At 40.5% G+C, this 22,030-nt stretch overlaps 1 protein-coding gene across 1 annotated transcript in view; it reads right to left on the bottom strand.

Moving 5' to 3' along the window:
• FSTL1 (follistatin like 1) overlaps positions 1-15,364 on the bottom strand; it is a 64,003-nt gene extending 48,639 nt beyond the window's left edge. Inside the window, exons 1-2 of the mRNA XM_058295763.2 lie at positions 14,633-15,364; positions 14,419-14,475 (exon numbers count right to left, since the gene is read on the bottom strand). Coding sequence (XP_058151746.1) covers positions 14,419-14,475; positions 14,633-14,635 — 60 coding nt within the window. The 5' untranslated portion in view covers positions 14,636-15,364. The remainder of the gene's footprint in view (positions 1-14,418; positions 14,476-14,632) is intronic.
• Positions 15,365-22,030: the final 6,666 nt, after the last annotated feature.

The raw sequence follows: 22,030 nt of genomic DNA, 5'->3' as shown, positions 1-22,030 counted from the left end.
CAAATTTAATGAAATACATGAAAATGCACTTCCAAGAATCCCAGTGAATACTACATAGGATAATTTCAAAGACTACCGTGTCCACACATAGACTAATCAAACTGTCCAATGCCAAGGACAAGGAGAAAGTTCTGAAAACTGCAAGAGAAAAGCAATGAGCTATGTACAAGGGAATCCCAGTAGGGTAAAGTGCCAATTTCTCATCAGAAACCATGGAGGAAAGAAGGCAGTAGAACGATATATTTAAAGTGTTGGAAAAAAAGACAATTGCCAACCCAGAATTTTATGTCTGGCAATACTTTCTTTCAAAAATTAGGTCGAGATTGGGGAGCAGATGTAGCTCAAATGGTTGAGTGCCTACTTCCCATGTACTAGGTACTGGGTTTGATCCCTGGTACCTCCTAAAAATAAAACAAACAAATGGAAAAACCAACTCTGACTGGGGAGCGGATGTAGCTCAGAGGCTGAGTGCTTGCTTCCCATGTACAAAGTCCTGAGTTCAATCCCCAGTACTTCCTTAAAAAAAAAAAATGAGGGTGAGATTAAGACATTCTCAAATAAACAAAAGCTGAGAGCATTAATTACCCCTAGAGCTGCCCTACAAGCAATGCTAAAGGGAGTTCTTCAGACTGAAAGGAAAGGATATTAGACAATAGATCAATGTGACACAAAGAACTCCAATAAAGTTAACTATATATGTAATTATTAATGTCAGTACTATTATATTTAATTTTCTTACCAAAGTCCCTTATAAGAAAATGAAAAATTCAGATGAAGAGAGAAAGCCACTGAAGCCAGAAGTTGAAAGCAACAAAATCTGGAAGAAAAGGGAGAGACCAACAGATGCCGCCGTGTGCCAGGACAGTCCAGGGTTGCTGGCAGCCGGTCTTTGGGGAGAAAGCACAACCCAATGATGCCTTAATCTGAACATTTTCAAGGCCTCAGAACTGTAAACTTGTAAGCCGATAAATTCCCATTGTAAAAGTCGATCCATTTCTGGTATATTTCTTTCAGCAGCCTAGCAGACTAAATAATATGTAGCTCCATTTCCTACTTCTTATGGTGCTAACATGCAAATGCATAAAAACTAAAGATAAATCTATGGTTCGGGACATACGATGTACAAAGATATAACTTGTTATAGGTACAAAACTAAAAGTGGGGGAACAGGGAGGTATATGAACAGTGTTTATGTAGCTATTGCATTAAGCTAGTAATAAATCAAATATGACTATTATAGATTTAGGATGCTGAATTTTAACCCCATGGTAATCACAAAGAGAATACAAGGAATATATATTCATAAAGAAATGAGAAGGGTCTCAAATGACCAAATACAAAAAAATCAAATAAATATGAAAGGAGACATTAATGGAAGAATTGAGGGGCAAAAAAGATATAAAACTTACAAAGACAAATGAGCAAAAAGAAGAAACTCCTGCATTACCAGTAGTTACTTTATATAAATGGATTGCATTCTCCAGGCAAAAGGCAGAGATGGATTTAAAAAAAGCATAATCCAAATATAGACTCACTTTAAATTTAAAGAAATGAGTAGGTGCAAAGTGAAAGGATGGAAAAAAATATATACCATGTAGTAGCAACTAAAAGAAAGCTGGGTAGCTATACTAATATCAGATAATAGATTTTAAGTCAAATCTGTTACAATTTTGTCTGTTATGATCTGTCCCTGTTACAAGGGAAAAAGGTCATTAAATACTAATAAAGAGGTCAATTCAACTTGAAGACACAACAATTATAAATATATATACACCTAACAGCAGAGGGCCAAAATATATGAAGCAACTATTGACAAAGTTGAAGGAAGAAATGGAAAGTTCTACCATAATAGTAGAAATTCCAATATAACACCTTCATAATGGATAGAAGAGTAATAAGGAACTAGAAGACTTGAATGACACTCTAAACCAACTAGACCTACGAGATATATTTATACAGAACATTTCACCCAACAACAGAAGGGCAATTTATCTTTAATGCACATGGATCATTCTCCAGAATAGACTCTTAGGTCACAACATAGGTCTCAATAAATTTTAAAATATTGAAATCATATAGTGTATCATCTCCAAACAGAAAGGAATGAAGCTAGAAATCAGTAACAGAGGAAGAAATGGAAAACTCATAAATCAGTGCAAATTAAACAACACACTCTTAAACAACCAACTGGGTCAAAAAAGAAATCACAAGAGAAATTACGAAATATCTAGAGGTAAATGAATTGAAAACACAACACCCAAACTTATGGGATGTAGCAAAGGTAGAGTTAAAAGGGAAATGTATAGCTCTAACTGCTTACATTAAAAAAGACGAAAGAATTCAAATAGAGATCTAACCTCAAAATAGGAGGAACTAGAAAAAGAAGAGCAAACTAAACCCAAAGCAAACAAAAGGAAGGAAATAACAAAGATTAGAGAGAAATAAAATAGAGAATAAAAAAGAAACCAATAGAACCAAAAAGCCTCAAGTTGGTTCTTTGAAAAGATCAATAAAATTGGCAAACCTTTAGTTAGACTGACAAAGAAAAAAGAGAGTGGATGAAATAAATAAAATCAGAAATAAAAGGGAGATCTTACTACCAACCCCAAAGAAATAATAAGGACTAAAAGAAGGCACTATGAACAACTGAACATCAACAAATTAGATAACGTAGATGAAATGGTAAACTTTCTAGAAACACACAAACACCCTCGAGGGGCATCCACCACCTGCGTACAGAGAACGCACACGCAAGGCTTTGTCTGCATCCTATCTGCTCATGTACCAAGGTCAGCATCTGGGTGAGGAAGTGCCTGCAAGACCACAAAGAGGGTAGTTGTAGCCCATCCACAGCAGGAAGGAAACTTTCTTTCCTATTGGTTGCATGGAGTTAACCTGCATGTTTCTTGTTTTTCTAGAGGTTTTCTTGACTAGTCACAACAATGGGGGCTGCTTCAGACCAAGTTTTTATTTCCACAGCTCTTACGAACTGAATATATATATGTCATGATTTAATAAAACCTTACTTTTTGTGTTTTTATTTAAACAAATTAGATAACCTAGTTGACATGGGCAACTTCCTGGAAACACACAAACTACACATACTGACTCAAGAAAAAACAGAAGAGATAAACAAACTAAAGACTAGTAAAGAGACGAAATCAGTAAACACAAACCTCCCAGGCAAAGTAAAGCCCAGGATCAGACGGCTTCACTGGTAAATTATACCAAGCATTCCAAGAATTAATACCAATCCTGCTCAAACTCTTCCAAAAAGTTGAAGAGAAGGGAAGACCCCTAACTTGTTCTATGAGGCCTTCACCTTCTTACCAAAGCCAGAAAAAGATGTCACAAGAAAAGAAAATTATGAATCTATATGCAAAAATCCTCAACAAATTATTAGCAAACTTAATCCAACAGCACTTAAAAAATTATATACCATGATCAAGTGATTTTGACCCAGTAAGCAAGGGCGATTCAACATAAGGAAAACAATTAGTGTAAATACCATATTAACAGAACAAAAGGGGAAAGCATGTGTTCATCTCAGTTAATGCAGAAAAGACATTTGTCAAAATCCCATGCCCCTTCTTGATAAAAACACTTAGAAAACTAGAAATAGAAGGAAATTTCCTCAACATTATAAAAGGCATATATGAAAAATCCACTGCTAACATCATACTCAATGGTGAAAGAGGGTAATCTCCCAAGATCAGGAGCAAGACAAAAATGTCCACTTTTCATTACTGCTATTCAACATATTACAGGAAGTTCTACCCAAAGCAGTCAAGCAAGAGAAGGAAATAAACGGCATCCAAATAGGAAAGAAAGAATTAAAATATTCCCTACTAGCAGATGACATGATCCTAAATACAGAAAATCCTGGAAAATCCACAACAAAGTTACTAGAATTAATAAACGAACTTAGGAAAATGGCTGCATAGAAGATCAACATGCAAAAATCAGTAGTATCTATACACCAAGTAATGAACAAGCTGAAGAAGAGAAAAAATTCCACTTACAAAAGCAGCTAAAAGAATCAAATGTCTCAGAATTCTAACCAGGGATGTAAAGGACTTGCACATAGAAAACTATGTAACATTGTTGAAAGAAATCAAAGAAGACCTAAGTAAATGGAAAGACATCCCCTGTTTATGGATTGAAAAAGTAAATACTGTGAAGATTCCATTCTTCCCAAAGCAATTTACAAATTCAATGCAGTCCCAATCAAAGTTCCAATAGCCTTTACTGCAGAAATGGAAAAGCCAAACATCAAATTTATGGAAGAGTAAGGGGCACAAATAGCCAAAACCATCTTCATAAAAATGAACAAAGTTGGAGAACCTCATCCTTCCTTTATAAAAACTTATTACAAAGCTATAGTGACCAAAAAAGCCTTATACTGGCACAAGGACAGATATACAGACAAATGGAATCAAATAGCATTCAGAAATAAATCATCAGTGCTGGGACATAGGTTAAGCGGGGAGGGGGTGAGAGGTTGGGATGGACTATCCATGGGACTGAGGGAAGGACTGGAGGAAGGAACAGGTGAACTCTGGGAATTTGTAGGTGGTGAACTCTGGAAATTTGTAGGTCTGTGGTTGAAACTACAATGTTGGGAATGGGAATGGGTTTTCTGTTTTGTTTTGTTTTGTTTTTGGCAAATATGGCAGGGTAGAGACACTGGTCCAGAACAGAACATCAGTGGTAGGGATAAATGTGGGAAAGTGTGCACCTTGGGAATGCTTCTATGGAATCCAACTGTGTTTTTCTTGGCAAAGGATGTTATCTAAGTGGGTGGAGACCCACACAATAAACAAGAAAATATTAAACTCCCATTATGGGGAGTTCTACTATGTTCTCAAAGAGAGGGGCAAGAACCTCTCAAATACATAGGCAGCACTTAAGAAAAGAAAACAGACCAGTATGTCAAGAGCTCAATATTAATGCATATAACTATGAACCTTATTCTTCAAAAACTGACAAGTTGTGTTGCCATAGGTTCTGAGGGGAGGGGGAGAGCAGAATGGGTGGAACATAGGGCATTTTGGGGGCACTGGAATTGTTCTGCATGTTCTTGAAATGACGGACATAGGCCATTATATATTTTGTCAGAACCTATACGGTGTAAAAGGTAAACCACAATGTAAACCATTGACCATGGTTAGTGGCAATGCTTTAATATTTCTTCATCAATTGTAACAAGTGTACCACACTCATGTAGGATGCTATTGGTAGGGGAGGGTAGTGAGGTGGGGTATCTGGGAATCCCTTATATTTTCTATGTTACTTTTCTATAACTTAAGCTTTTTGGAAAATAAAGTGAAAAAAATGTAAGCTATTGGGGGATCATACAGAAGAAATGTCATTATACATAAAAGATAATATCTTATGGTGATGAAAGGCACAATATAAAAATATTTTATTTTGTTTTTAATTTCTTTTAATTTTTTTTTTTTTTTGACTTTTTTTCGGGGGAGGTTTTGGATTGCAAAAGGGTTGCAACTGTGGCAGGGGAGGATCACTGTTGGGGGATGTGTGGGGCATGCCTCTATGGAATATGAATGTGTTCATACAGTCATGGGGTGTTGTCTTGGTGTGTGGAGACCCACAGAATAACCAACAGAATATTGAATTCCCATCCTGGGGAGTCCGGCTACCTTCTCTCATAGAATGGCATGAATCTCTAGAGTACAGGGGCAGTACCTAGCAAAGGAAGAAAGACCAATATGCTAGGCCTGTGATATTGAGGCTTGTACTATGAACCTTGTTCTTGTGATATTTAAACTTAGCCTAGAAATATAAATTGTCTAAGAATTACCTCCTGAAAACCTCATTTCTCAAAGGTGCCCTCTCTCTAACCCAAACTCAGCATACAAATTTACTACCTTCCCCCTGACATGGGACATGACTCCCAAGAATGAGCCTCCCCGGCATCAAGGGATTACTACCAAACACCAATTAGCAATGCATGTGGAAAAAGACCTAGACCAAAAGGGGAAATATTAAATACAAATCAGTTTTTATGGTGAAGAGATTTCAAAGTGAGATCTAAGCCCCCTCTCAGCCAGAAGCAGAGTGGGCATCACCATCCCCAAATCCTCAAGATTGAGGAACAAACAAACATAAGGAGGGAATGCAACTATGGACTAAAGTAGACTTATTATTATTCTAGTAACTGAAGAACTTGAAAAATTGGTATAAAGACAGTGGTTAGCAGAGGTTCTTAGGGGAAGGAAAGGGGAAAGTAGAGGGGGAAAAAGGTGTAAATGGGACATTTGGGGGGCACTGGAATTGTCCTGCATGATACTGCAAAGATGGATACAAGCCATTATACATTTTGTCAAAACCTATAAAATTGTGCAGTACAAACTGCAAACCCTAATGTAAACTATAGACTGTGCTTACTAGCAATGCTTCAATATGTGTTCATCAATTCTAACAAATGTATCACACTAATGAGAGATGTTGTTAATGTGGGAAAGTGTGGGAGGGGGAAGGCTGAGGTATATTGGAATCCTTTATATTTTCAATGTAACATTTATGTAATCAAAAGCTCCTTTAAAAAAAGGAAAAAAAAAAGCCATAAAAGAGAAATAAACCATCACATCCATGGCCAGCTGATTTTTGTTAAAGGTGCCAAGTGTACTCAATGGAGAAATAACTGTCTCTTCAACAAATCATGTTGATAATACTAGATCTCCACATGCAAAAGAATGAAGGCAGACCCCTACCTCACACCAGATACAAAAATTAACTCAAAATATATAAAGAAATTCTTCAACTCAATACAAAAAGACAAACATCCCAATTTTAAAATGAGTGAAAGACTTGAATAGACATCTCTCCAAAGAAGATATATATATGGCCAAAGAGCACATGAAGAGATGCTCAACAACATTAGTCATCAGGGAAAAGCAAATTAAAAGCCATAGTGAAATACCACTTCATACCCACTAGAATGGCTACTATTTTTTTTTGAAGTGGCAGATTACAAGGGTTGGAGAAAAAGGAACACTTATTCACTGATGGCAGGAATGTAAAATAGTGGGGCCACTGTGGAAGGCAGTTTGGCGGTTCCGCAGAAAGTTAAGTGTACCATTACCATATGACTTAGCAATCCCACTTCTAGGTATATACCCAAAATACTTGAAAGCAGGACTTGAGCAGATATTTGCACACTGATTTTCAGAGCAGCATCATTTACAATTGCTGAAAGATGGAAGCAACCCAAGTATCCATCAGGAATGTTTTCCAGATGTAAAAAGGAATGAAGTGGGGGGAGGGGAATAAATAAATAAAATAAATCTTAAAAAAAAAACAGAATGAAGTTCTGATACATGTGAAAACTTGAATGAATTTTAAAGACATCATGTTGGATGAAATTAGCCAGACACAAAAGGATGAATATTGTATGAACTCAGTGATATGAAATAGAACAGCAAACTTACAGAGTTAGAAACTAGAATACAGGTTACCAGGGGCCCAGGTAGGGGTAAGGAATGGGGAATTAATGCTGAAATTGTACAGTTTCTATTTGGGGTGATGGGAAAGTTTTGGTAATGGATGATGGTGAAGGTAGCACAATATTGTGAGTGTAATTAACATTACTGACTTATATATTAGAATGTGGTTAAAAGGGAGAATTTTAGGTTGTGTATATGTTATATAAAAAAACAATAGTACTGTACAGCACAGTGAACCCTACTGCAAACCATGGACTATAATTAATAGTAGAATGATAAAAATGTTCTTTCATGAATTGTAACAGATGTACTACACCAATGCAAGGTGTCGAGCATCCTATATTTTATGCATGATGGTTCTGTAAATCCACAACTTCCCTAATTAAAAAGAAAAAAGTAAAAAAAGACACTTTCGCTACATCAAATCAAGCCAATACCCCATGACACAAGAGCACACAAGGATATATCTGGAATTGCAACATGTCATGCCTTTTGCCATGTGCCACATGACTTGTTTTGCTAAAAGTTTGGTCACAAACAGTGTGCAGGATTATTCAAGGGACATATTAGATGCCATAAATTCAGGCAATCCTGGGAATGACTTATTGGTGATGGCTTTCAAATAAGCATATAAAACATCTATGACAAGATTACAGGTAAATCCTCCAAACACAGCAGAAAGTGCAGATTTACAGGGTATATTGTATACTCCAACTACCAAAGAGCTTTCTATTAGCAAGTTATTGTCAGATGGTTACTAACGCAGAAGTTCTTTTCTAAGACAGTAGCAGCTTTAGAGTCTTAGCAAGAAAAACTCTTTACTCCATCAGCACATTCAAAAAAACGCTCATCATATTTTTGCCAATGGCCATCATCAGAGGGTTTTGGCTTACTTTCGAGGGTTCAGATTCATCCTAAGAACTTAGATACATGGGCCAGAACTGTAAGTGCTGGTTTCCAGACTTACTCATCTAGTTGCTATCTTGGCTCTATCACCTTACCCCCTGCTGTCTTTGTTTCACAGTCCCGAAAGCTGCCTTCTAATCACCTTAAGTCTTACTAAAGATATGCCAGTGTTTGTCCAACTGGAATGGCAAACAGCTTTCATCTCACAGACAATGCAAATTGATACCTACTAGTTGCTATCAATTAGCATCAAGAACAAAGCTGAGAAGTATTTTCAAAGCTCCAGTCTCAGCAGGAAAGAATTCCATAATAGATAAATAAAGTCACTAGTGGGTAAGGGATAGGATAGTGGTGACTTGCATGCCAGGTTTACGTCATCCCTGCAGGCCATTTCTCTCACAGTATTGGTATTTTTATTGTCTATAGGATTGAATGGGCACATTACACATATCTGTTAACTGTTTCTGACAATTTCTATGAAAAGATGGGTGAAGCAATGGTGGCTAGCTGGAACACTTGACCCCCCACCTTCCTCTCATTACAATGTGAGGGGCCACCCATTTTTGGAAGTCCTACTCCTTGGATATTACATCCAGTATCTTGACAAAGGAATTTACCCTCTTAATATATGTTATCTTATTTTAAAATAAAATGTTAATATGCTATTTTCTGATAAAATATGAAAATAAAATATGCTCATAAAAATGTAAGACTACAGAAAACACTAGAAAAAGGAATAAAATTACCAATAAACCCATCACCTAAAGATAAAACGCTCTGCTGTATTTCTCTATACATTTTTACCCAGTTGTGAGGATAAGACTGGGTGGGGGGAGGAAGGATCTGTTTTTTTTAAAGATTAAATCCTAAACGTTTGAGAGAGATTTAAAAATTTTTGTAAACATAATTTTTAGGGCACATACGGAAATGCCAAGATTTATTTAACCCTTTTCCTATTGTTGGATGTTCAGTCTATCTTAAGTTTCCAGCTGTCATAAATAATGTGACTGCCATCTTATGTAGAGTCCCTTTCAAAATTTTAATGACCAGTGCAAAGTAGTCCAATATAATGATTTGAGTTTCTTTCCTCAGTGAAGACTGCAGTGAGCCCTGGCATATCCATTCATAAAAGAGTCATCTTCAACAACTCCAAAGCTCATCTAAAGTTTACTAAAATTGATTCCTGTCAATAAAGGCTGTAAATATTATTTGACTAGGTTTGCTATATGTCCTTGTATCTAACAAGGAAAAAAAGTTCCATGGCAAGTACCATTAGCTATAAGACAAAATGCTTAAAATAATATCCAAATTGCAAGTCTTACATGGAGAGGGTTAATTTATCTTTTCATGAATTATTAAAGGTTTATTATTAAACATCAATTAAAAACTTGCTAAATGTTACTAAAGTCAGACATCAAGAGAATGAACTGATTAAAAGATAATCTGGGGATTGGGTGTAGCTCAGTGGTTGAGCATCTGCTTCTCATGTATGAGGTCCTGGGTTCAATCCACCGTACCAACACACCCACACTCACACCAACACAAAAAGATAATAATCCTTGGTTAAGGAGTCATGAAACGCAACCCAGATCATACCAATCCCTCATCACTTCCTTGTAACTATTTCCACACTTCTGCACCAACTCTGCATATTACAGATTTACACGTCAGTGATGTAAATTTTTTTAAAAATCAAGGCCCTATATTAATGTAAAAGTGATAAAGGTGAAGATACTTGCTCAGCCTGTAGTTTTAAGAGTATAGATTCCATCCATCACAATTTAAAGCAACTGCCCTGCATTAGATTGGAAGCAGCCTGGGGCAAGAGGTCATGCCTTGCACTTAATCCGTAACTCTGCCCAGGGTGCAGGGCATGATCAGCCTGCAGCAGGCCTCAAGGAATGCTGCCTGAGGAGCACAGTGCCAAAGCCACCGGAGCCAGAAAAACGCCCCACAGAGAAAAGCATGCACGTGACAGTACACTCTCTCACAAAATGAACCTATCCAATCAAAAAGTTTCTTTTTCAACCCCATAATATCTGGTATCATTAAGCTAATAATATTCTCATCTGCTAGAAACTTTCTGTCCATGTCCACTTCTTTTAAGGGGAGGAAGAGAAAGAAACCATGACATTTTCAATTATCATATGTGATCACTGGTATTTGCTCATGGAAAAGTGTTGTTCTACTTCACTGACTTTGAAGACTTACTTTCCTCTTCCTTGGGACATTTCCTATGGGGTCATTACCTCCACCACAGTCCATGCCCCCTGCTCTTTTCCACCTCACAGCTCCTCCCCAATTTACTCCTGGGAGCCTGGGAACTGACTCCTGCTTCCCATCACTCTTCTCAACAAGTCACAGGAATTCCCAGTGGGAGGAGGATGGGTGGGGAATGGAGAGTGAGCAGTGGCTCACAAGTCCCCTCCTAACAGAGTCTAGTAAAGGGGAAGCTGTGGAATTGGTAATTGAAGCATTCCTCTGCTGCTGCATCTCACCCACCCCATTCCTCCTCCCACACAGATTCTAATACATGCCCTTCTAGAGACATGTGTTCCATCCAACGCCCCTGTCAAGCTGAGACCTGCTGTTCTAAAGACTCCATGGATGTGAGCTCAGGTAGATGGGGCAGAATTTAAATGGAAGCTAGTTGAAAGAACATGTTGGTGACAGAGTAATAAGGGAATGAGTAGGTAAGAAAGAGGGCAAGCAATCAAAAAACCAACTCTGAGGTAAAGAATAAGTAAGAGACCATGGAAAACATTCAGAACAATATAACACTTTTCTTAATGAGATGTTAATTTTTTCTTGATTTACATAGACTGGCAGCATTAATAATGATGACAATCATCTTTTCCCAAGCTTGGGACAGCCCTGATTCTGGAGATCTATTACTCCAAAGGCTTTGGCTTTTTCTCATATTAACATGATCTTTCAGGTAATCACACTAAATATGTGTGTGTGTGTGTGTGTGTATGCTGAATTAACCTATGTTTAAACAAAAACTTGAACACAAATGATCACAGTAGCATTCTCCTTAATAGTAAAAAAGTGGAAACAACCCAAATGTCCATCCACTGATGGGAAAAACAAAATGTGGTATATCCATACCATGGAATATTATTCACTCATAAAAAGGAATGAAATATTGACGGATGCTACAACATGAGCTTTGAAAACATCATACTAAGTGAAAGGAGCCAGCCACAAAAGTCCACATACCTTGATTCCATTTATATGAAATGTCCAGAATAGGCAAATCCATAGAAACAGAAAGCAGGGTAGTGTTTGCCAGGGACTAGGTTAGGTGAGGGGAGGCAGGTATGATGGTGAATGACTGCTTAATGGGTATGGGTTTCTTTTAGAGGTGATGAAAATGTTTTGGAATTAGAGAGTGGCAATGGTTGCAAAACATTGGGAATGTACTAAAAGCCAGTGAATTGTACAATTTAAAATGGTTAAAATAGTGAATTTCATGTTATGTGATTTTTACCTCAGTGAAAAAAGCATGCCAAATTAAATCTCTATGGTTGTATGAAGGCAAAAAGCACCAAGAAACTTGTTTATTTTCTAAATTTCATTTTTTAAGATCAATATTTGTACAATTTTACCTGATATAAAGTTTGATAAAATAGATTCATGTCAATAAAGACTATCAGTATTTGACTGTATGCTTTGTCCTCGTAGTTAACAAGGGGAAATTTTTCTAATGCAAGTACCTTTAACCACAAGATAAAATGTTCAAAATAATATAGAACTGCAAATCTCATATGGAGAGAGTTAATTTATGGTTTCATGAATTATTAAAGGTTTATTATTAAAACATAGATTAAAAACTTGCCAAATGTTATTAGGGCCATACACCAAGAGGTTGAACTGATTAAAAAAGAAATATCTTTAATAGTCTGGAGCCAGGAATTGTAGCCTAGATCATACCTACCCCTCACTTGTTCCACTGTGATTGTTTTCCCAAACCCTAAGTTCACAGCCAACTTTCTGCACCAACTCTTTCAGTTTTCATGCCTCAGCACTTCCCTATTTTGCCTTTTTCCCCACGGATTTTGCTTGGGAATTCTGTAAGCTACTGGCTGCTCTTCCACCTCCAGCAGGAAATTGCTGCTGGGGGAACTTCCTCCAACAGCTAAGCTTTTCTCTGAAATGTACTTGTAGGGAGGGAGTGCGGTAGACTTCCTAGAGTAGATCCCAGACCTTGGGCCACACAGCCCTGAGGTAGGTGAACCAAAAGCCTCCTCACACCTCATATTTGCACTCCAGTTCACAGTCCGATTTCACACACTGGCTAGCAATTCTTAAGCCTGGTGTAAAACCAACTAGGGAGTTGTCTCATCCATCAACGGACTGCAGCGGCCTTTGAGGGCCACAGCAGGGGGATGGAGGAGGTTAACTTCAGCCAGAGATGGGGTCTCTCCCTCAAATTCAAACCCTGGAAAACAAAGTAGATGAGAGGCAGACCTGGAGCTCAAGATGGGACCTGAAGGGATGGGGAGCTGGATTCAGATTCTTCTTCAGAACTAACTAGCATTGAGACTCTAGTCAGATTACCAAATCTCCCTAAACCTGTTTTCCTTTTCTGTAAAATGGGGATAACAATACCTATTTTATGGGGCTGGGGTGGGGGTGAGGGGGCTTTAAAAGAACATGTAAGACACGCTGCCCAATGTCTAGTATACAAGAAGTACTTGGTAAATGCCCTTGTATATGAAGTGCTGTGGGCTAGTGGTTAAAAGCCTGGAGTTTGGAGCTCACATCTCATCCCTACCTTACTAGCCTGGGGCATTGGATAAATTATGTAATATCTCTGAGACTCAGTTTCCCCCTCAGTAAAGAGTAATTTTATTGCATACATAATAAATATTCAATAAATATTTGTAATTTTTACTTTACTGGGAGTGAAACACAACTTGTGTTTCCACCTCAACCAACAACTTAGTTGTGAATTAAATGAGAGTTCTGTGTAATGTCTTTTTAAAAAATCCTTAAGACCTTGTGTGCTTTTAGGATTTCTCTGGGCAGGGTTAAACTGATACTAAGGGTGGGGCTAAACCGTAATATGAAGGGAAAAAAAATTCCAAGAGGGAGAATAAACCACCCAACAGGGAGCTATTTCCTTTGTAATGTACATTCCATTTCTTCTCCCTCATGCTTTTTAATTCCTTCCACATTTCCTGCCATAATTATCAAATGTTTAGTTTCTGACCTCACTCTTCTGGAGACCAGAGCCCAGGGAATTTAGAATCATTTGTTTTCTGTCCATAAATGTTTGAGTTAATGGAGGGGCTTGTGGGCAAAGCGTTTGTTGGTTTGTTTGTCATATCTCGGAAGGTTACTGGAGTTGAAAACAAACAAACATTAGACATACACACAAAAAAACAAAAACAAAACCCCTCTGAAATACTTTAACTGGAAAGGCCCAACACTTGCACACTGTCAGTTTAATGAATATTTTAGGTTTTAAAAGGCCATTATATGGCCTGGATAATAACACAGTACTCGAGGGCACTTTGCAAAGAAGAGAACAAGGTCCAGGGAATCTTACACTCTCACTTTACAAAGGAGAAAGAACATTTTATTTCGCCCCCAAAGAAGAAATCTCCTGAGATTTGTTTTGTTTTTTCTTTCCGAGGAGACAGACTTGGAAGAGAAAAGTCCACAACTATTTTCAGCTTCCTCTTAAGGGAAGGAAAGAACTCAGGCGCCTTTTTGCACTCGGCTGCTGCTGTCGCCGCCTCGGTCCCCGGCGGCCCGGCCCGTCCTCTGGCTCCTGTCCCCACTTTCCCTCCATATTAGCCGTGCCGGGGCTCTCGCTTTCGGGCCAAACTACTTTCCCCGATTTTGAGATTCAAGCTTCGTAGGTAACACAGCGGTTCCGTGCGCGCCCCATCCCCGCCCCACCCCATCCCAAGTAAGGAAACTCCGCGTCCCACCCCGGGGAGCATCTCCAGGACTCGCGCCCTGCCCGCGCGCCCCGCAGACCCCAGGCACCCCGGCGCGCAGGTTCGGACCTCCGCAGCCGCCCACCTACCTCGGCGTGGGCCCAGGCGACCGCCACCAACGCGAGCGCGAGCCAGCGTTTCCACATCTGCGGGAGAGAGGAGAGAGCGAGGCTGAAGGCGCCCGGCCCCCGGCCGACCCCGGAAACTTGCTCGAGTCCCGCAGGCTCGTCCCCTCCGCCCAGGCACCCCCCGCCGCCCGGGGGGCTCGGCCACCGCGCCGGGGTCCGCGCGCCCCGCGCTCACCATGGCCTGGTCCGGGTTTCCAGAGGGCGCGGGGCGCGGCGGCTGCAGCGAGCTCTAGGCGAAGGGGAGAGCTTCGCTTTTCGCCAGCCTCAGAGGAAATCCGACCTGGGCTCCGGCCCCTTAAGACCCCTCCTTTCCCGAGTGCCTGCCCCCCAGCTCCTCCCCATTCTCCTCCCTCTTTCTGCAGCAAGCGGGCCCCTCGGCTCCCGAACCCTTTCCTCCTCCCCGTCCCCCGCTCCGGGAAACCCGCGGGCGTCTCGGCGCCGCCCGGGCCCTAGCGGAGCACCCCTCCCCCGAGGTCACAGAGGCGAAGCGGAGAGGGGGCGAGCCGGGGGGACACTGCAACAGAGGCAGAACGGGTGGAAAGCGGGATAAAGAGGCGAAACCCCACCCCGGGGAGGGGCGCTGCCTTGCGGCTGCCCGCGCCGGCTCTGGGCGCCCGCTGCCGCGGTGGCTAGGTGGGCGGTACCGCGGGGGGCCCCGGGCCGGCGCTGGGGCGGAGACCTGGAGGAAAAGACGCCTGGCGGCCCGGGGAGCCGGAATCGCGCCCCATAGCTGAAGGAATGAGGGCTCGGGCTGCAGAGGGGTCCCCACACCCCGAGGGTGTCACCGCAGCCGGGCGCGAAGTGGGCGCAGGGGACGGAAGACCAGCTGGCGTGGGGAAGACTGTTTTGGGTTCAAATGCATTTTCTGGGGCAAGGTGACCGCCGCTCAGCTCTGCTGAGAAGATCCGCTGTCTAGCGATTGCCGGCAGCCTCATCCTGCCTTTCCCTGGGATCCCGGATGGTGTCCCCTCTTATCCTCGTCCTAACCCACGGGAGCGGCCTGTGTCCCTGCTCCCACCCCTGTCATCCAAGCTATCCTCCATCTTTACGCTTCCCATCTCCACCCGGCCGCCTTCAAATGTGCGCTCCCTCTCTGATGGTGTTGACTCTCCAAAATGCTCTCACCTCCCTCCTCTGGCTTACTTTCAGTCTCCTGCCCTGGCACCTAGTGAACAAATCCACTTGGCACCTCGGGTTTAACGGGTTTAACGTACCCAAGGCTGTGCCCCACTTCCCCCCAACTCCCCTGGCCTGCTTCCCTGTCACTTTCAGACGTGTGCCCCCATTTTACTAGTAGTGGCCTCCAACACATATCTCCATTTCCTAGCTCCAGGTGATCACCATATGCTGTCACTTTCCCATTTGAGACCTCATTCCCATCCCTTCATCTCCATTCACGTTTCCATTTCCCTAGGTCAGAACTTCATCCTTTCTCACTCAGGGGTTCTGGAAAATACCTTTGGTTGCCCTCCTATCCAGACTCTCCTAGTCTCCCCTCCCCTAGTCTCCACTGCAGCCCATTGGCATGTTTTCTCACTACCTGATTTAAACACTGCTTTCCTCATGCTCTTCCCCTGTTCAGAAACCTTCAGCACTCTTTTTACCACATCAGATCCAAATTCTGCTTTGCTTATAAATCCCCCATTACTGAACCTGCTTTATCCATTTAACTTTACTTCAACTACTTCAGCATACTCCCTCTCCTAAAATCAGGCCAGTCTTCTCACTGTCCTCGGAACTTCTCACTGTCCTCGGAACTTCTGCTAAGGCTTGTTAAGTACCACCTGTTGTTGAAGTTTTAGGGAGACCTCAAAATAGCACCCATATTTTCCATGCCAGTTCAGAATCAATTGGCATAGCTACAGGAGTCTCACTGACAGCAAAATGTCCCCTTTGTCCCTGGTAAAAGCTGGAATGGTGACCATGCCTTCACATCTGCTGAGACAGTGACCTTGCTCTTACTTCACCCCAGAATTGGACCTTCCCATCCAGGCCTAAGCATAGCTGAAAAACCTACTTGTGTAAAATTGACTGCATGGAAAAGCAGAAAACACATGCCTCCTGGGTTGGGACTGCTCCCCCAAATTGAGAGTTTGAGCCACATGCCAAGTTCCTCTTTCAAGGTCAACAGTCTCAGAACAACTCACTCTCCTGTGGCAACCAGAGGAGTAGGGAATGCCTCCCACCAGCTACTCAGTGCCAGGCACTATGCTCTAGTAGGGAACTACGGTGCACATGATTTTTCACATCTTTATATTCTCCAGAACATTCAGGGCACACTTGATGGTTTTGAGTCCAACAAAATTAAAGATCCTGTTCAATCAAGGGCACTTGTGGGTTGAATCATGTCTCCCACAAAGGCACATTCAGGTTCCAGCCCCCGATGCTGTGGTGTGAACCCATTTGTAAATAGGACTTTTGAAGATGTTATTAGTTAAGGTGTTCCCAAACTGGATGAGGTTGTACTTTAACCCAATATGGTTGAAGTCTTTATAAGCTAAGGACGTTGGACACAGAGAAAGAAGCTGTGGGCAGCAGCCAGAACCTGAAAGTCAATGGAACCCACAAGAGAAAGGAGAAGATGCTGCCATGTGCATTGTCACATAATAGAGGAGCCAAGGACCTAGGACTGCTGGCAGGCAGCCCCAGAAGGCTATAGTGTTTAGGGAGAAAGCAATGTCTTCCTGAGGTCCTGGTTTTGGACTTATCCTAGCTTCAGAACTGTGAGCCAATAAATTTCTGTTGTTTCAGCCAACCCACTATTTGGTATTTGTTTTAGCAGCTAGGAAACAAATACAGGCACCATAAACAAAATGATAAATTAGGAGATACTGCAGTATCTAAGACTGACATGGAACTCATAACTGAAGTATATATGTAACCCTTGCAAATTAATAAAAAAAAAAGACAGGAAACCTGGTAGAAGAATGGATGAAGGGTATGAACAGGTAATTCACAAATGGGGAATCCCAAATGGCTAACATGTATAGAAAAGATGCTTGAAGTTATTGATATTATTTAAACTGCACAACCACCTTAAAAATAAGGAACCTGATGTTTCAGATGAGGAAACTGAGGCTCATGGAAGTTAGGTAATTTGTCCAGGGTTATGCAATAAGTGGCATACCCTTAGTAGCAAAAATTAGACAGTTGGACAATGTCAAATGTTACTATGTGGGTAGTGTAGCCTTTCTGGTGTAACATAGCAATTAAGAGTATGGGCTTAGGAGCCAAATGACCTTGGTTCAAATTGCCTTGATAGTAAATCTTGGCTTTCCTCTTTACTACCTAAACTTGGTGCCATTATTTAACCTCTCTGTGTCTGTTTCCTTTTCTTTAAAATAGGCATAATAATAGTACTGATTTCATAAGATTATTGTGCAGATTAAATGTGTTAATACGTGTAAAATGCCTGGTACATAGTAAGGATGTAGTTAAAGTGAGTTACTAAGAATGTAATTGAAAAGAGGGATGTTGCAGGTATTAGTGATAATACAGAGTATGATTAACTCAACTCTACAATAAAACAAGATGAAAGAAACAAGCAGATAATAACAAACTGCATGAAGCAGTTGACAGTTATATCAGTGAGTAAATTTTGGTTGCAGGTGACAAAAGTCAACTTACATGGGTTTAAGCAGTTAACTGGAATTTATTAGCCCTTAAAACAAGTCTGGGGATAGGACTGGCTTTAGGAATGCCTTCATCTGGGAACTCAGATAAGGTCAGCAAGGATCCAATTTCTTGTTGTCTCTCCACTCTACCTTCAGCAGTCTCATTCCATTCCCAGGGTCCACATGGTGGTCCCCGGGAGCTCAGGGCTGTGATCTCAGGGTCCTAAACTGGCTGCAGTGTCAGCCTCATCATACTCTTGCACTCCATGATCTGGGGAAGTGAGAGAGCCATTTCCTGTAGGAACAAAAGCCCTAGGATTCACTTTTTTTTGAAGCCCAAATTGAATTTCCTGTCACCCCAAAGCAATCACTATCATTGGGAAAAGGACCAGGCTGACTGCCTTAAGCCAATGAGTACTCACCCCTGGAACTACCTCAAAGAAAATTAGGCTAATTATGGCAGGAGAAACAGGAGACAGATACTGAGAGAAACCAATCACTATAGCAATCAATCAACCAACTTACACTGTGAAGTCAGTGCTCTACAAAGTGGGGTGCATGCTCCCCAGAAGGCAAGGGAAAAGAATATTAGAACTTCTATTTTTATTTACTTTTATCTAATGTTAGAAATTGACTTTTGCAAATATATAGATTTACTCTAGCACCCATATTTGGTCCATATGCCAGACAGTCATGAGTTACATACAATTTGCCAAGTATCATGAGGCGAGTAGGCACTCTCCTGCACAAAGGGACAGGCAAGCGGCTTGTTGCCTTTAATGTATTGTGATACATGCAGTGTGTCCATGTATTAGCCAGCCAAGGGGTGCTAATGCAAAGTACCAGATCTCCGCCAGCTTTTATTAAGGGTTATTTTTGGGGGTAGAAGCCTACAGTCACAAGGCATTACAGAGTCCAACTCAAGGTACCATAAGAGGTACTTTCTCACCCAAAGTCATTGGCCACGTGTTGAAGTAAAATGGCTGCTGATATCTGTGAGGGTTGGCCCTTTCTTTCCCCTTTAGGCTCCGTGGGCCCTGCTTCTTCTGATCTCAGCTGTAGGCTGGCATAAGGCTCATCTCTCAGGGCTTCCCAGCTTCTCTGTTCTCTTCACAAGGTCAGCTGTAAATTATCAGGTGAGTGTCTCATCTCTCCCCAGGGCTTCAGCATCAAAACCAAGTTCTCTCCTCTGCTTGTCTTTTTCGGTGTATCTACTATTCTGTGTTCTTGACTGAGCGTCCATTTCTATAATCCACAAAGGGGGCTGGGACTCAACCCTGCATGCCCTAATGACATGGTCTAATCTTGATTTCATAATGTAATAGTGAAAACTCTGAATTTAATACAAAGGGGTATCACACCCAAAGGAAAAGACCAGTTTACAAACATGATCAATATCTCTTTTTGGAATTCATAAATAATATCTAACTGCCACCGTCTGGTTAAGTGGATTGACATATTTTACTATCTAGTTTAAACTAGATTAGATAAAAAATATTTCAGCTACAAAACCATAAATTGAAAATAAAAGTTCTTTCTCTTGTTAATAAGGAAAGGATAGCACTGACACATTTCCTAAAAAAAGCTCATACTGTCTGCCACACTGACAAGATTAAAAACAATGATTTAATCAGATCTGACAATGTCAGTCAAAAAATTTCAAAAGTAACAATAAAATTATTTGAAATGTGGATTAACATTGATTAGAATTGGTGATATCCTCATCCTACATGCATATTGTGCCTTGAGATGGTTAAAAATACTTGGGAATGGCAAGACCTTTAGAAACCAGGTATAGAGAACAAAGACAAATCCCTACTTTAAAAAAATGTCCTAAATAACATAGTTCATATTATTCCCTTAGTCCAGTGCTCAACAATTAGCAGGACTCAAAAAAGGCCAGTTACTATTTTAGAAGAGGTGGAAGTATCAATATTTCAACAGGCTCTTGCACATGGAGATGCTGGTAGGTCAGGGAAAGAGACAACAAAAGAGCGTGTTCTACTCCCCTCTTTCTGGTGACCCTTTGCCTGCCCTCTAAGACTCAGCCTCCACATCTCTGCCTCAGTGCAAATTTCCTTGCCCACCCCAGGCAGGTTAGGGCTCTCTTCTCTTTGCTCCCACAGAACCTTGAATGGGCTTCTATTAATGGCACTTATCAGAGTGCTGCAGATGATATCATTTTTTCAAACCTGCCAAGTAAACTGCCTGCTATGAGCTCATCTTAGTGTCCCAGCACATGGCACAGTTTCTAGCACATAATAGGGTCTAATAAATATTTACAGGTGCATGAATATTGCACAGAGCCATAAACTTTTGCCCCAAGGAAGAGAGGATTTCACCCAGTTTACTGAGTATAAGCATCCAGTGCATTAAACACCATTGGTAGCCCAAAACACATTCCATCTAGCTGCACCCGATAACTCAATAACAGGGAAAATGAGGGGACAGCAAACTCTTTGTTTCTTCTCTTTCCTTTTTTTTGTGATGTTTAAAGACATGCAATACTCAATTGATTATTTTAGAAAATTTCACTCATTTCAATGGTAAATGTTTAAAATTCACTTAGGTTTCTTACTTAATGGCAGAAAACATACCTTTGGGAAAACAATTGTCTACTTGTTCTGATCACCTATAGTAGAAATAGTACATGAAAACAAAATGAAGACAAGCTTCAGTGTACCTTCTGTCAGGTCACTGGAATTGACCAAATATAAAAATTGCAAAAGATTATCAGGAAAAACATACATTAGAGCAAATAGCACTGTGTGGGAGATTTGCTATATAGTGAATGAAGATATAGATGTTTCAAATGTTTCTCAGCTTATTATACATTGGCTAGATTTTGTTTCAATAATGAAATACTCAAAGAACTGCCTTTTTGTGCTAGAAAAGAACATTCTTAATAATAAATGACTTCTTTAATGAAAACAGTATTTTCTGGAAGAACTGTCTAAGTGGAGCCGCAGAAGAGTAGCTGCTTTGAATGGAGAATTCCCAGGTCAAGTTTCATGGCTATCTTCACCCATGAAATCCCTTTATTGCATCATTCATAGATGAGCTACTGTAGCAAAGACACTAAGGCCAGAGCCACACAGCATGTTATACACAACTACTTATGAAAATAAGACCTTTAAAATATAGCAGAATATTTGTAATAGTAACAATATGAGAAGTAGTGACCGAAAATTTTGGACTACATAGAGGTTCACCCATTTTCCATTGGAACAGAGGATTTAACCTTGTTGAACTTGAAAATACACAACTTTTTCTTTGGTACAAAGATAGCTGGTCCAAATTTGTTCTTTTTCTGTGAAAACAAGTAGATCATAATAGCACACACACACATACACACATAATCTTTCATTTACAGATAAAATGTGATGTTAATAAGGAGCGATTTAGATTGCTAGGCTGCTGAAATGCAATATATCAGAAATGGGTTGGCTTTTCCAATGGGGATTTATTAGTAGCTTACAATTGCAAGGCTGAGAAAAATTATCCAAATAAGGGGTCATCAGGTGATGCTTTCTCCCCTGAAGATGGGCTGCTGGTGATCCTTGACCCCTCTGCAAGGCACATGGCAACATCTGCTGGTCTCTCCATTTTCCTCTACGTCTTGTCGCTTTTGGTTTCTTGCTTCCAGTTTTCTCTTTCTTTGTATTCATCCTGTTTATAAAGGACTCCAGTAAAAGGATTAAGACATATTATGGGCCACGTCTCACCAAAGTAACCTAATCAAAATGCCCTTAACTGAAATAGAAGTAACCTAATCCAAAGGTCTCAACCACAGTAAGTTCACACCCACAGGAATGGATTAACTCTAAGGACAGGATTTTTCTGGGGTCCATAAAAGCCTTCAAATTACCACAATGAGTGAGAAAGTAATTGATTTTTAAAAGAAACTTGTACTATGAAAATAATATTTTGAAACTGTATATTTTGAAACATTTCATCAT

The sequence above is a fragment of the Dasypus novemcinctus genome, chromosome 4 (assembly GCF_030445035.2).
Source record: "Dasypus novemcinctus isolate mDasNov1 chromosome 4, mDasNov1.1.hap2, whole genome shotgun sequence".
Lineage (NCBI taxonomy): Eukaryota > Metazoa > Chordata > Mammalia > Cingulata > Dasypodidae > Dasypus > Dasypus novemcinctus.
This window is presented reverse-complemented; position numbering and strand designations above follow the sequence as displayed.